This window comes from Perissodus microlepis, chromosome 19, assembly GCF_051167445.1.
Source record: "Perissodus microlepis isolate ML-2025 ecotype Zambia chromosome 19, ASM5116744v1, whole genome shotgun sequence".
NCBI lineage: Eukaryota > Metazoa > Chordata > Actinopteri > Cichliformes > Cichlidae > Perissodus > Perissodus microlepis.
Genome location: NC_140479.1, coordinates 14362070 through 14378111, shown reverse-complemented (window position 1 = coordinate 14378111; position 16042 = coordinate 14362070). Strand labels below are relative to the sequence as shown.

Here is a 16042-nt window from a genome sequence, read left to right as displayed (position 1 = left end):
CGGGTTTTTGTGGTTGTATCGCATTACATTAGGCTACTGTTCTGAACTTTTTAGGTCTTACCATCTGACAAATATCACCCATGGCCCAATAATAGAAATGAAAACTGAAACAGTTAAAACTAGACTAAATTTAATATTTTTATACAAAAACTAAATTAAAATGGGCTAAACCACAACAGGAAACTACATGAAACAGGAGAAAAACCCCACTACCAACCAACCTACAGCAAAATAGCTTAAAGATGAATAAATACACATTTTGATAAAACAATATTCTTATCTATTGAAAATCTAACAAAAATTTAATGAGCGCAAAAATGAAACACAAAGTATCCAAAACAGGTTTGGCAAACTGGAAATTGGGAAACCTTTTGTCCTGGGATTCACATGGATGTTACTTTGACTAGATTACCCTCCTACATATTGCTGTAGACCAAGCAATGCTACCCCCCACGGCAGTGGTCTCTCTCAGCAAGACTCTCCTCATTGTAAAAACTGCTAGAGAAGTCCATGAGAAACATGACAAGTGTTCATCCAGCCTTAAACTATCCACTGAGCATCCACAATTACCACTCCCAAACCATGGCGGCCTACCGCATAACGCCACAGGCCAACTACAACAATAAACGGTGCACATAAAAAATGATCACAGGCAATACACTCATATACATTAATTTCCACTTAGGAATAATTAAGATCTGATTATGATGTGTCAGTGACAGAAATAAGTGTGCACAGTTTATAAAAACGTGTCCACATATTAGAAATATCGTGACTCACTCTTGAATTTGCCGTCTACTCAAGCTGCTGGGAAATGTACTCGCACAGCTCATTTCTTTCTTCTTCGTATAAAGTGAAGAAGTCACTGTGTAGATTAATCAGCCTGATGATTCATGCGATGGGCACTCTCTGGGCTAGTGCTACCGCTACTGTTTCAGTGTTAATACAGTTTTATTGGGACTGAAGCACTGATGTTTACGTTCACATTCATCCTGTGCCTGAAAGTTACGCTTCGCCAATGTCTAAAATGTAAAAGTTTGTATATGAAACCTTTTCAAGTATTACTTACACATTTTAGGACTATCAATCAATAAATGTGATAAAAAAATGGATTTTTTTTTTTGTTACGTTTTTTTTTTTTTGATACAGTCATAGTTGACTGAAAGAAATATTGACAGTTGCCAATATTTCCAGAGGGGGACATTCCAGACAATTCACCCGTTTCATTGTGGAATGCTCAGGAATCAGTAAAAAAACCCAAGAGCTACATATATTACTCATAGAATACATAAGCAAATGCCCACAAACCTAAACCAACTAAAGTGAAATTGTAAAGAACACCAAACTTGAACCTCAACACTATGAGAAACTGATAAAGTCATTAAGGAAACCGTTACCTCAAGTTTTTACTTCTAAAGTTAGTCATACAACCTACTGAACCATGGGGTGTACTTAGTTTTCCCACGCAATGCTTCTTTAGCTTATGTTACATAAACAATGATATAGTGTAAAATATCAATATGCTGCTGTTCATCTGAGGTTGTATTTAAATTATTTTAAGACTCGAGATTCTTTCTATTATGTCCTGATATGTAAAACCTTAGAAATGACAGAAGGTGTATTTTTCTTTCATTTTTAATTCAAGAACATTGAAGATGACGAAGCACAGGGTGTAGTATGGTGTGGAGGCTGACAATTATAAAAGCTGTGGTTAGCCAGTATATAGCAGCCATTAATGTGTGTTGACTATCATGACCCTGTTAACATATATGTTGAAACAGAATGCAATAGATGTGAACAGGCCCTTTTGCAGAAACACTAGTGCTCTCACAAGAGACGAACAATGATCTTTAACATGTAAAGAGACACCTGAAAAATGGGGAGTGGAGCTGAAGTAGACACTTGAAACATTTTATTACACTCTTCCCATAATTAGATACTCTGTGTCAGTCTCTTAATCTAATTATCACCATCGTGTCAAAAAATACGAACAGCAACTAAAGATTATCTTATTGAAATTGACTGAGTTAATCACATGTATACATTTCACAGAGCCTATTAGGCTCAGAAGTGGATTTTCACGAGCAATATTTTGAGCGGTGCAGACACCAGGTGCTGGCATCAACCAGCGGAATCAGCTGTCACACTCACAGCTGAGGTATGTGACAGTATTAGCTCTGTCGATACAATCCTCACATCTGGAATAAGTGGGAGTAAATAAGTGATGTGTTAAAAACATAAAATGACTGCACAGCTTGCCCTTGAAAAGACTGTGAGAAGCTGAGATGTTAGAACAATGTATTTTTTTTTCCCTTTACCATGATTGTTGGCTTCAGTTAAAAAAGTGGAAAACATTTACAGACAATATATATAAATTGTGCTTTGTGTCTCTGCTATCAACTTCAGCCCATTTTGAATAAGACACAGCTCTGTTTTCTAATCACAAAGTGGTTGTTGGAAAAACAATGCTCGTATTGACTCGTGTTTTGGAATTGGGTTCTTTTTTCACCTATAACATTTTCTTATCTCTCATGCCTCTTTCCTCCACTGCTCCCGTGTTTTATGGCATTCCCCAGGGATCTATTCTGGGTCCCCCTTTATTTTTAATCCTTTCATTTATCTAAAATTATTCAACTGATCCCTTCAGAATCAAGTGATTTTTAATGAAGCCATATAACATTTTATGTTAGTTTTATTCGATGTTTGAAGAAAATAACACTTACACACTGCATTTGAACAGATTTAAATGTGTTCAAATAATGAATAAAAAGTGATATCTGTGGAAGAGCTAACACGATTCTTCTTTGCCGTAAAATAACAAACTAATAATAAAATATTAGACGTGAACTTATTAAAATTAGAACACAGCTTTCATGGACAGTCTGTACAGTTAGCTGCATGGAAAGCCATATTATATGTCAGATTATTCCATTAAAATGTTCCAAAATGCGGTGCTAGAATGAACAGGGTCAAGGTGTCAGTTCAATTACTCCAATTAACTGAAGCAGAGAGCTACCATCTACAGCTACCTGTGTCTGCAGCCTATATGTTGTATAATTATAGGATTTTAACATGTGAATAATTTAAATATTCAGTGGTATGATGGGAAAATTAACTATACACTATACTAAAAGCGCTTTAGTACCAGGCTGTAAACTTGTTTACTGTTGTTCTTTAGTGTATTTTAGAGGAATTGCAATTTCACACTGGCTTTATTTTTTGGCTTCAGAAGGTCGCTGCTTGGGTAAAGTAAAGCAGCAAATGTCTTGCCCTAAGTCTTTTTAAACTTGCTTTCTAAAAAAGTGATAATTACATTATGAATAAGACTCCATTTCCAAGCAAAGGCTGTGACCTCTTTCAGGGAAGTGGGATGGGCGGCTGTGACTTAAACAACTGAAGACATGGGGGTCATCAAAGGATGTAAACGTTCCAGATAGTATGCTGGTGAGATTCCAGGTGAACAGGAAGAGATAGAGGGTATGCCTGTGTGCATTATTTGTGCGCTTGTCTGAGAGGCTGTGGGGGGATGGGCATTTGCCTTGAGGGAAGTGGCATTACATCGCGTCCACGCTGCATATCTACTTGTCAACCTGCGGAGGCCAAGGAGCCCTCAGACAGCCTATGGAGGTTGGCCAGTACGCCCACGCTGGCAGATGCCAGACACACGTGCATGAACACACACACATGCACACACATGTACACACAGCTTGATATCAGTGGATGAATGCTTTGCTGCACTAAGCCTTACAAATATGCAATAAATGAGTCATACACCTGTCACACACCCACGCACAGAGTATGGAATTTTGATCTTAAAATACAAAGACATTAAGGGTTACAAATAATGTAAAACAATACATAAACACAAAGAACATCTAGCAGCACTAATGGGGTGTGTGGTGAACACTTTTACCTTGTTGGTGAGTAACTGACACACTTGAGGGACGTAATCAATTAAGCATCCTCCACTGGGAAATGCTGGTATATGTAATGCTGAGGAGCCTCCCAGAGCACTGATGGGAAAAGAAAAAAAAATAACAGTCAGTCTGGAAATTCACATTAAAGCTGCACATTATTTATCATGTTACATATTTTTCTTATTATTTTAAACCCCAAAACACATTTCAATTGAAGTTCAAATAAAGTGAAGACTTTGAAACAAGCTACATGTGACCACTTCACGTTACAGAAGGTTAACCAGTATGAAACACAAAATTATTTGCTCCTGTGCACCTGAAATTGTCTCACACACACAAAAAAGAGCAAATCGAGCCCGTGGCATCCTCTTCATTCTCCTTCACTTGTTCAATCATTATTTTTGACGTCCTCCTGATTTAATCCTCCACCACAGCTCCATTAGTGATTAGCTCATGCTTGCTTAATCAGGAAATCTGCTGCTGCAGCTCTCCAGTGACTAACCAACTGGAGTAGTCACTCCCTCGGTTTTTTTTTCCTGATCTGGGGGGAAACAGAGGGAATACCCTGAGGATGGGTTAAAGGTCTTAAGAATCTGTTTATTGACTTTTAATGCTTTTTTAAAGATACATAGTGGGGGGATTTGTTGTCTATTTTTAGTTTATCCCTCATTATAGCAGAGCAGTCACAGGACATTTAGAAAGGTCGTTATGTCCTTCTAAAAGTGATGCAGAAGTGGTAGTTTATCAGGTTAAGCGTGACTGATGCAGACATCAACAAGCTGTTATTTCCAGGGCGTAACATAATGCCACTTTGTCTTGGTTGTACACAAGGTGTCCTTTGGTTTACAGCACTGATGAGACAGGGCTGCTACTCGGAGCTAGCCAGCTCAAATGTAAAGTGTAGCTGGTGTTAAGGGACATTTTTGGGCATTTTCATCCTTTACTGGACAGTCAGTTGGGGATAGACAAGAAAGCGGGGATAACTAAAAAGTAGCTTTCCTTTCTTACTGACATTACTGTCATCTGCTTACAAATTATACGGCATTTGCTATACCTCATGTTAAAAATAAGATTGTAATGCCAAAAGAAAAAAACAAGAACCTGATGTTCTGCAGTGTGAATGTAGCCTCTGGTAAATGTCAGTCACATATGCTCACATAGTCAAAAATGATGACCGCACCAATTCCATCACATCATCCACATCTTCCCAGATGAGAAATATTTTCCACATTCTCTCATTGTTACAAGCTGAACAGCGGTGACAAATACACAAGAATTGCAAAATTGTAGAATTTCCAGATACAACGAAAGGCTGTGGGAGTAGTAAGGAGGAAAGGTGGAGCACCTCATGATGCAGCTAACCTTACTGTCATGACCAAGACCTATAAATTTTTATGAGAAAAATGGTCTTAACAGAGGTCAGGAAAAGGCTAAAAATGACTGCACCTCCTGACTCCATACAGTGTTAGAGATGCATTTAGATAAACACATTCTCATGACAGCTCATCATATCACATACAGGAGTTACAAGTTTCCAAAAGTGGCTAAAGATAAGAATCACACCCAGCCAGAAAGATTCAAATCTGCTTTATGAAACAGATGCTCGGCTGAATATTAATGAGGTCCTATTCACTGAGAAGCAATGCATGTCATGAAGCCATTTTCATTGTCAAAATCCTTTTCTCAAGAACTCCAAAGCCACCATTTACAGTAGGCTTTGTGCACATAATTAGCATTAGCCTGTGCGTTTCGCAGTGCACCAACAAATGGTCGACTGAAAATGGCTTACAGCAACGAGGAGAGAAGAAGGCTTTGAAAGTGAAAACCTAAATGGTGCCCATCTATCCTCCCACAGATCTAAGAATAGCTCCATATCATTCAGATGGAAATGCGGACAGAGGCACAAAATAGATGGTGGTGTGTTCGTCATTCATCGGAACAAATGAGATGCATTTTGGATTTCAGCGGTTTTACCCCGGGAACAATCATTTGAATGGAAGCTGATTAGAGGTTGGTTCTTCCATTAACATTAACAACAAGGTCTTCCAATATGCAAAACTTCAGTATACATGAGAAGCTCGAGGAACGAGATTTACAAATTATGGACATGTCAGATTTTTACAGAATTAACCTCCTCCACAATTACTACAAACGACTAGTGGTCCCCAGACAATGTTGGCCCTGTGCTAATAGGGCTATCGACAGAGAAGAAACTGAAATTTCAATGTCTGCCCAGCTACTCAATGTTAAACTGGATTGCCATACTAAAACCACTAGTCACTCTGAAATGGAGTAAGAACCTTCAAAATATAATTTAGACTCTGGAAATTTCCTTTCATTCAGTAGCTTAAAACTTAAAATATACACAGTGAGACATTTAGTGGACAAAAGAGAGATTAAAGAAAAATGCTGAAAGGCAGTGGCTCAGAAGTCCTCTTAGAAGCAAATCTCGCCACTTATCAGCTATTTTGCAATGCATATGCACAGTTATTTGTACGGTCACCTTAAAGCTCTTATCTACACGAATAGGTAGAGCCACAAGTTTAATTTTAGTGCTCACAAGATCAAAAAAACCTGCTTATATAAGATCAGGTTTACTTTATTTATCCTAAAAGTAGATAACTTCCTGCGTTAAACCAACCAAAGCAATATAAACTGAAAACCTAAATAGCAACACATAAAGTGGTATTGCTCAGTGTTGCCTCAGTCACGTGGGCCTAGAAACTATTTGGCAACTCCCTGGCTGTCTCTTTGACTGCGTGGGGAGTGGTTTCTGGCTGTCACAAGGTGAACCCCATCGCAAAGAAGGTGCCACATAAAAAGACATTCTTGCAATCACTTTGGTCACTGATGTAACTTCCCCTAGCTTGCATAGAAAATGTCTTGTCTGTAAACAGTAACAACTGCTCAAGAGCAGTAGTGAAAAGTGCAAAAAGTGTGATGAAAATCAGAAACAGAGACTGTAAAAGTTGCAACAACTGATGTTTGTCAAAAGTTGCAACTTTTACTTTGAAGGCAAGGGTCCCTGTTTCTAGCTTGTGTAGTTTGCTATCAGCTAGCAACAAAAGCAAAAGCAAGGAGGTTTTTAGTGCAGTGCCATAAGCCTCTTTGTGGCCGACTTCACCTAACGTCAGCCTCCATCAACCATTTGCCAACCACTTGGGGAAATACACATTTCTGCCTAGCAGCACGTGTTTACCAGGGGATAGCCAACCAATCACAAGGTTTGTCTTGAGTAACTGGGGCCTAAAATAGAATATCACAAATCAAAATAGCTCACCAAGGTACCATTAAACAAAAGCTAAAAAGCTAAATCACCTGACAAATCAAGAACACACATGCACAAAATTAAAAATCTAGAAAATTTGCCCAGAACTTCCAGAAATCAAGACCCTGCAGATATGTAACTCATTTTACATTGTGGGCCACATACAGCCCACTTTCATCTTAAGTGGGCTAAACCAGCAAAACTCTCCTTTCTGTCAGTGTAAAGATGTTTAAATACACATTTAAACCCAATTAATATAAGAAAAAGCAATGCAATTTTAACAATATGTCACAGTTCTTCTATATTATTATCCTAAATTCTATTCTATATGAAATACTGCTGTAGTAAATGAAAGAAATCTACCAACAAATAAATAAATGTGCAAAATTACAGAAAGGATTAATTTCTCTCAATGCCTAGATGATCCTGCGATTACAAAAGTTTTTATTAATTCACAGAAAATTTGCATTTATTTATTTATTTTTATTGTGGCCCCATTGTAAAACAAACAAACAGGAACTTCTGTGTCATTTAACTGTTTATCTATTTCTTTATTACTTTGGTCTAATATGAATGGAAGCGGTCTTTACCAGTAGGAAAAATTGTAAAAGTGTTATAAGTGGTAACTGGAAATACAGTCACAAGTTTAAAAGCTACACCCTCCTTCATATATTCCAAAGCCATCAAGTCTTTCCTCTGCCAATTCTGGTCGCAGGGCTTTACATTTACCTGCATCAAGTATCTAGAGCATATCTAGACTATAATAGCAACTTTTATTTTGACTTTTCCCACCTGGGAACCTTTGAGCTGCCTTAGTTTATACCAAAAACTTCCTGTTAAAAACTCTGTAATAACCTTTATGGATCATTTTCACAGACAAGCCTCATGTGAAATAAAGTATTCACAGGCTGAGAACTCCCCCTGATTAGTGGGCTGACCTTTATGTGTTATGTCAGCGGAGATCCCCTGGTGGGGTGAGAAAACACTGACCAAAGTGATATGATATGAAACTTTTTCAATCTGGGTCTCATCTCGAGTAAAAAATAGGTTAGAAAAATGTTCCCGATACGGTTCTGTCACTTTAATAACATGTCTGTGCTATCAGGCTTCCAGCTTTAAAGTGCTTTAACATGAGCATGCTGTGGGTGGGCTCAGAATCGAGACATAATGGTGTTTTACTTTCCAAGTGGCACCCTGAAGAGTCCCCGCTTCTGTCTTCACTGGTGACTCCACTCTCAACACTACCCACACATACTGGAGTCATCACGGAGACATGCTGCCTAACACAAACCCTCTGAGCAATGGAACCCACTGTATGACATATTTACAGTGGATTGTGTACATGCAGTCATGTAAACATGCAGTACAGCGACGGGGCTGCCTGTGACTTCATCAACCAGAGAGATTATCTTCTGTGACTCAGGTGGATGGTGACGAAGCTTGGTTTGTTTGTGTGTGTGTGTGTGTGTGTGTGTGTGTGAGGGAGATAGGGTGTGTATGGCAGTGCAGTGACAGTGTTGGATAAAAGCTCAACTGGAAAGAGGGCAGCTATGATTCATTATCAAAGTGAAAGATGAGGCCAAGAAGGACTCTTTTGAGATTCAAATCTAGTTTCAAAGCAGTAACATTTCCATTTTGATTGCCTTCTTCATTTCCTAAAGCCTGGAAAGTCATCTGAGGCCCAGAGGAGTCTGCCGCTTGAACTATCCAAGGTCCTACTTTTCCACTGTGACCTGACAAGGCACCTTTGGCCCACAGCAGCCACAGAGGGCAACCATCGTGGCTAAATATTGTCAGCTTTAGCATCCATCTGGGTAAAGTCAGATTAAAAAAAGCAGAGACTGAAAATCATCCATAAAATAGTTCAAATGATGAGTACAGCAATGATGTAAGCCTTTGTTAGATAAATGGTTTTTATATGCAAGTGCTATGCTTTTTTTTGCTCGTGAAGAACTCTTTTGGGCTTTTGAGAGCACTGTGTTTGCAGATTTTTATTTTTTCCATGAATAGTTTACTCTGAATTTCTGAGATCGTCTCTATAAATTAAAAAAAAAGGACAAATTTGATTCATCAAGCGAATGTGTGACACTTCCATAAATTATCAATAAGTCTTTCATTTTTATCAATTTCTATTTTTAGCTGACATTAACAAATTTTATGGTGGTGTTTGCAGTCCTGCTGCTCTTTACTGAGAAGATGTTTATATTTTCAACTGACAGTCTGGCCGCCATGATTTGTGCGTGCATCCGGTCTGAGGCAGTTCTAAATCTGTATGCACAGTACAAACAAATGATCCTCAGATTTGTGCTTTCATAAACATGATTTAAGCACATGCACTGTTTGTGAATGAGGCCCTGTGCAGTGCTCCAGTGAACTCAACTTAGCACACCTGCAGGTTGTAAAGGTGAACTCACTGCACTTTGACTTTAAACGGACAGCTCTCTTTATAACTGTGCTCTCATTCACTAACGAAAGTTACACAAATGTCACTTTACCACTTCTACTGTAAGAAAAGATTACGAAATTTTTATTTAATCAAGCAGTCTAATTGCAACTAAACTCTCTTACTGTTGTGTCTCATTAAATGAGGACAATGACACAATAAACAAAGACATTAAAACACTTGAAAGAATCCTATAAAACATAGTGAATATCTAAGATCTCCAAGGGGAGTGTAGGACACTCCTGAGTTTATTTGAACAACGAATGAAACATCATGTACCCAAGGCGCGTCTGTAAGATTTGTAAGTATTTCCTGGATCAAGAATTGCTGTTACATGATTTAAATGAGAGGAGAGATGAATGATAAAGCTTCAATAGCAGTGTTCTTTGAGTGAAAAGGTGGAATGACTTTAAAATCTCTATAAACCTTCAAATACAGTGAAAATGATGAATATAAAATGAGTCAATGATAAAGTGTAGTGCACTTTGATACAGGAGATTAACTGCTGCAGTGTTGCTTGGGCAGTGTGATAATACACACATAGTATCTCCATAGTCAAGGACAAACAGGAAAGTTGACTGCACAATAATCTCACAGTTGAAAGAAGGCAGAAGAAGACTTTTTTTTAATTAAAAGTAATAAAAAAAATATAATAACAATAATTTTTAAATTAACTATTTTTTTTCTTAAATGTTTAACATAAATTTGAGGAATTAACTATTTTGAAATTTTGGATTTTAGAGTCTACTTTTGTTTCATTTGATTCCTGGTCACGTGGCAAAGAAACAGATACAACTCAAAAATGTAAGTATTAAAAAAGTATAAAATCGAATGGGTTCATAAATGACCTCACTTTGCCATTTCAGTCACTAAACGATATTTTGGCTTCACGTCTGCATGCTGGTCTGATGACAGCTGTGGGAGAGTCTTGTTTTTGCCAGGCTAGTGCTAATCAAATGTGACCAAACACCCACACATCCTCAACTTAGCTGATATTTCTGAATTATTTCTACATTTCTTTTTTTACCTGAAGGGGAAAAAGAAAAAAAAAGCTTTAAACCTACGTTTTAAACAGTTTTAGGGGATCTGATTGAAGAAACACAAAATTGCAGAGAGACAGAATAATGACAAAAGCACTGCTATCAGTATCTGGTATCTGATAATGAGAAAACTCATAGTGTATTTGACCGGTCAAAACAATTTATATATATATATATATAAATATATCATCTGAAAGTTCTCCCTTTTTCACTACATTTTGATATTTTCTAGCTTCAATTCATTTGTGTTAAAATAATTTTTTACAATAATGATGTTTTAACATTCACCAAATGTTGGGAAATAAGCATGTTAATATTTTTCTGTATGTGATCTTGCTATTTTTTTCTTTTTCTTTCATGCATCTACAAGATTCTGTTCATCATTTGTTTTGGACGGGATTTCTTCGTGCAGGCAAACGGCAGCGTTTCCGGTTTGGTGACCTCAGGATAACCTCTCTGCTGTTTACAGTCGATCAAGTTGTTCTAGCTTCATCAGTTGGTGACCTCCAGATCATACCGAGGTGGTTTGCATCTGAATATGAAGAGGGTGGATTGAGAATAAATGCTTTCAGTCTGAAGCCGTTTATCTCATTGGAAAAAAGGGCGGAGTTCTCACTCTGGCTCAGGGAAGAGTTCAAGTATCTCAAGGTCTTTTTTAATAAGTGAGGGGAGAGTGGAGACTGACAGAAGGATTGGTGCAGCATTGGCAGTGATGCACATGCTGTATTGGTCTGTTGTGGTGAAGAGGGAACTGAACGTGAAAGTGAAGCTGTCGATTTTCCCGTCAATCCACATCCCTGCCCTCGCCTATGCCTCGAGGTTAGGTAAGGACTGAGAGAATGAGATCCTGGATACAAGCCGTGGAAATGAACTTAATCCGTAGGGCATCTGGGTTTAGAGATAAGGTGAAGAGTTCGACCATTTGGGAAGAGCTTCAGAGATGCTACTCCTGCACATCAAAAGGAGATAGGTGAGGTGGTCCAAACACCTGGAGTATTTGATAAAGATGCGTAAAGGAAGGATGACAGACCCAGGATAAGATGGAAAGCGTACATCTCTCAGCTGGCTTGGGACACCTGTGACCTGGACCCAGATATGTGGTAGAAGATGGATGAATTGATGGACGGATGGATGGCATCGACAGCACTTCCTTTACCTATTTATTCAAAGTGATTCATTCCTCTAAACTGCTTCATCAAAGTTGTATTAATACATGTAGAACTAACAAACAATCGTTAGTACTTGCTTGTTATTTAAATGCATGTGAAGTAGCATCACAAACCTCGCTTTGCACAGACTTATAGAAAAACACAACATCTTCAAGGAGACAAGGAGGGGGAAGAAGTGGCAGTGCTTGGAGCTGCTGAGAGTGAGAGAAGTGTCTGCACTGACATCTTATACTGTCAAGTAGGTTTGCTGGGTTAGTGCTGAATTTATTTTATCAGACTGACAATTTCTGACTGTGACAAGATGTTCACAAAACCTTGAGAAATATCTGATGGAAATGCAAAGATTTTCAAAGACTATAAAACACCTCGACAGACCCAGGAGAAGGGACACACACACACACACACAAACTGTACACCCACACACATAAACTTACACACATCAGCAGGCAGGAAAGCATGTGCATGGACGCACACAGTAACACACTCACACACAGGCACCTAAAGGCAAATGCAGATACACAAACATTAGTGCACTGCAGCCTAAAACTGTCTCTCTGTGTTGATTTTTCTGGGCTCCTAAATCTGGTTTGGGGGCAGAGACGGTGCCCACTCGATTCTTTTATGCAATGCAGCAGGTTTTCTGGGGGAAGGAGAGATGTATCCAACTCATCTCATGGGCACAGTACAATCAGGTAAACGAGAAGTAAAAGTGAAAATGAAAAGGGCGATGAATCTGGTTATGGAACAGTTGGAGAAGGAGACATAAAATGAGAATGAACTGAGAGCCTTCGCAGATGCGTGTCTCTCGATGATGACTCCAGAGCGATGTTGAATACTAGAATTCTCTAATGTTGGTGCAAACTGCACAACACAATCTCCTTACAGTACTACAGTACACCTGAATGAAAATTACAGTTTAATGCACCAAGAAAAACTGCAAAAACTTCTCTGGAATGGGTGGAAAAACATGACGAAGGTGTGAAGAAGACCTCCACACAGACCTCCACTCATATCGAACCCACACCAAGGCCCCAACACTGCAACCAAGAGCTTGTTGAAAAAATCCAGTTACCAGACACCACAGGTCACCAAAAGAGCATCTGAGCTCATGCTCCAGACAATCTGAGGTGTTCTGACAGCCCAAGAAGGATCCATAAAATACTAAGCAGATGGTTTTAATGTTGTGACTGATTGGTATGTAGTCTTACATTTCTCTGTGTGGTCTTAGTCTCTTTCTGAGCTTTTTTCCCCATTCAGTTTATGTTCAGAATTAAATATATTTGAGTTAGTCTGTAGATAAACAACAGACATATTCCCAGAAACAGAGTCTTATTCAACACAGCAAAATGATTGGATCACACAGCTATTTTCCATGTAGTTTTCACTGTCTACATTTTTCAATGAAGAATTTATTAAAAGATGCAAACAGCCCATTTTTTGCATAACAATCCGGGAAGTCCTTCAAGGGAAACTGCTTGGAAAAGGGCCAGAAATAATTGGCTGATAATTGGCTGATCACCTAAAGCATGCCATAGCCGTGGCCAGTAGTTCCTTGTAGGATTCCAACTGTGCTAAACAGACTTTAGTTTGCTTCTAAGTGCACACTTAAACCCTTCTGATAGTGTTTTTGCAAGTCTAGTCAAGTTTGAATCCTGCTGCTTTGCAAGGTGAGGGAGCTTTGGACATAGACAACTTTTTGCAAATTTGGTTCTGTACATTAAAACAGTGAATTTAAATGAAAAATGAAGTGCAGACTTTCAGCTTTGATTCAGTGGGTTGAACAAAAAAAAAAAGTGAGGATCTAAAGAATTTTTTAACACAATCCTTTTATTTCGGGGGTTCAAAAGTAATTGGACAAATGAATGTTTTGTGTTCACATCTAAATCCTCCAAATTCAAGCACCACACCTCAAATCAAGTCCAGGTGTTATATCTACGTAATTGACAAATTAAATAACAGAAAATAAAATGTTTATTTCTAATACTTGGTTCAAAACCCTTTGCTGGAAATGACAGCTCGAAGTCTTGAACTCATGAACTCTGGCTGTGCCAGGCCTTTGCTGCAGTGAGTTTCAGTTGCTATTTGTTTGTGAGCCTTTCTGCCCGAAGTTTAGTCTTCAACAAGAGAAATGCATGCTCAAATGGGATCAAACGACTGACTTGGCCATTCAAGAATATTCCACTTCTTTGCTTTAATAAACTCCTGGATTGCTTGGCTGTATGTTTTAGGTCATTGTCCATTTGTATTATGAAATGCTGCCCAATCATTTAGCTGGATTTGAGCAGACAGTATGTCTCTGAACACATCAGATTTATTCTGCTGCTTCTGTTGTGTGTCACATCATCAATAGACAGTTGTGTGCCAGTGCCACTGGCAGCCATGCACGGCCAAGCCATCACACTGCCCCCGCCATGTTTTACAGATGATGCGGTATGCTTTGGATGCATGAGCTGTTGCGCGTCTTAGTTTTTTCTTGCCATTATTCTGGTAGTTGTTGATCTTGGTTTCATCTGTCCAAAGACTGTTTCCAGATCTGTGCCAGCTATTTGTTTTTTTAGCAAAGTCCAACCTATCCTTTCTATTCTTAAAGCTAAGGAGTGGCTTACACCTTGCAGCGAACCCTCTGTATTTATTTTCATGCAGTTTTCTTTTTACGCAAGACTGGGATATTGATACACCTATATCCTGGAGAGAGTGTTGTTCAGTTGGTTGGCTGTTGTCACAATGGAAATGATTCTGCGATCATCCACCACAGGTCTTTTTGTGTTGCTGAGTTCACCAGTGCTTTCCTTCTTCCTCAGGATGTAGTTTCTGTCACTCCTATTATTGTAATATATCATATATATGGACCTAGCTGCATACCTGTTGGCCAATAAAGATTGTTTTATGTGACAAGTTTTCCATGACCCTGACAAGAAACGTTAAAAATCGATATAAAACTGATATCCAGGGCATGTGGATAACAAAGCCTTCAGTTAAAAGATGGAAAAAATGGCAGTTCTCTCTGCGGAAATCATTCTATACCTAATGTGAGACTTATTTTAAGGAACCTTCAAGGAGAACACATTTAACCCATTCTGCCTCTGTTTTTTCCTTCATATGTGCATTGTTGCAGTGGTGGATACTATATGTAGGGCTCTCCTGCTTGTCAGGACAACAAGACTAAAATTTTATTCCAGAATAAATTAAATCCGCCTCCCTATAAATTCATGTAGCATCTTCACATATAACAACCACTTGTAACACATTTCTGGGCATGCATGGGTGCGTGAATACAGGTTTGAGCCTGGACTTTTACCCCACTGTGAAAGTAATGTGTGCGGAGCAATACTGAGCCATCATTATAAAATGACAGAAATAAGTATGACTGCTGGACTGAATTTTTAAACCTAGCGTTGTCTCATCAACTTTTTTGTCTCCGTCTGTGAAAAACTCCACTGTGTGTGGGAATGGAAGGTGAAGAGCAGAGAAGAGACACCTGAGATATTTTACATGCACGCACGCGCACACACATACAAAAGGACTGTATAGTAGAACTGTAGGTCTAAGATAACCAAAGACAACCATAAAGCTAGTAAATGTGTTTTGCACATGGGTTAAGGTTAGGCATTCTAGAAGGTTGATAACCACCTCTGCTGCCCTGTCAGTGATGCCGCAAGGACACAACAGGACAACTGGCATATGTACAAGCAATCCCTGACAGTTTTTTTTTCTACTCCTGATCTGTATGATGTCATAGCCCTCGCTATTTTACTCCCTTGTTTGTTTAGGATGTTTAACCTTTATGTTTAGGATCAAAGAGGGGTTGTCCTTAAAGCGGGAGGAGCTAAAACACCTTATTTTAGATGGAGCACGAACTCAGAGACAACTAAAAGATAAATTTTAAAAGTGTGAGTCATGAAAATCTACTCTCACAGAGTCCAAGAACAACAATATGCTGCTGGAAATGAGCATAATAAGTAGAATTTAATTTGACTGTTTATAAAACCAGCATACACCCACCTGACGCACTTAATCCCAGTGACCATACTACTGCATTTACTCGTTAATATTCTGTTTCGCTGGGATGCTTGGATCTCGCGTTTCTAGGCCTGATCATACCATGACCTCCATTACAACACAAGTCATTAAAGACAAGATTTGGCTTGACAACAAATTCTGTGTAAAGACGCCTCCAAAGCTTTTTTTTTTTCCCCTTTGCGCTC

General features: G+C 38.7%; 1 protein-coding gene across 1 annotated transcript in view; it reads right to left on the bottom strand.

The window, feature by feature from the left end:
• babam2 (BRISC and BRCA1 A complex member 2) overlaps positions 1–16042 on the bottom strand; it is a 115109-nt gene that overhangs the window by 9654 nt on the left and 89413 nt on the right. Inside the window, exon 8 of the mRNA XM_084914255.1 lies at positions 3914–4013. Within this exon, the coding sequence (XP_084770381.1) occupies positions 3914–4013 (100 nt within the window). The remainder of the gene's footprint in view (positions 1–3913; positions 4014–16042) is intronic.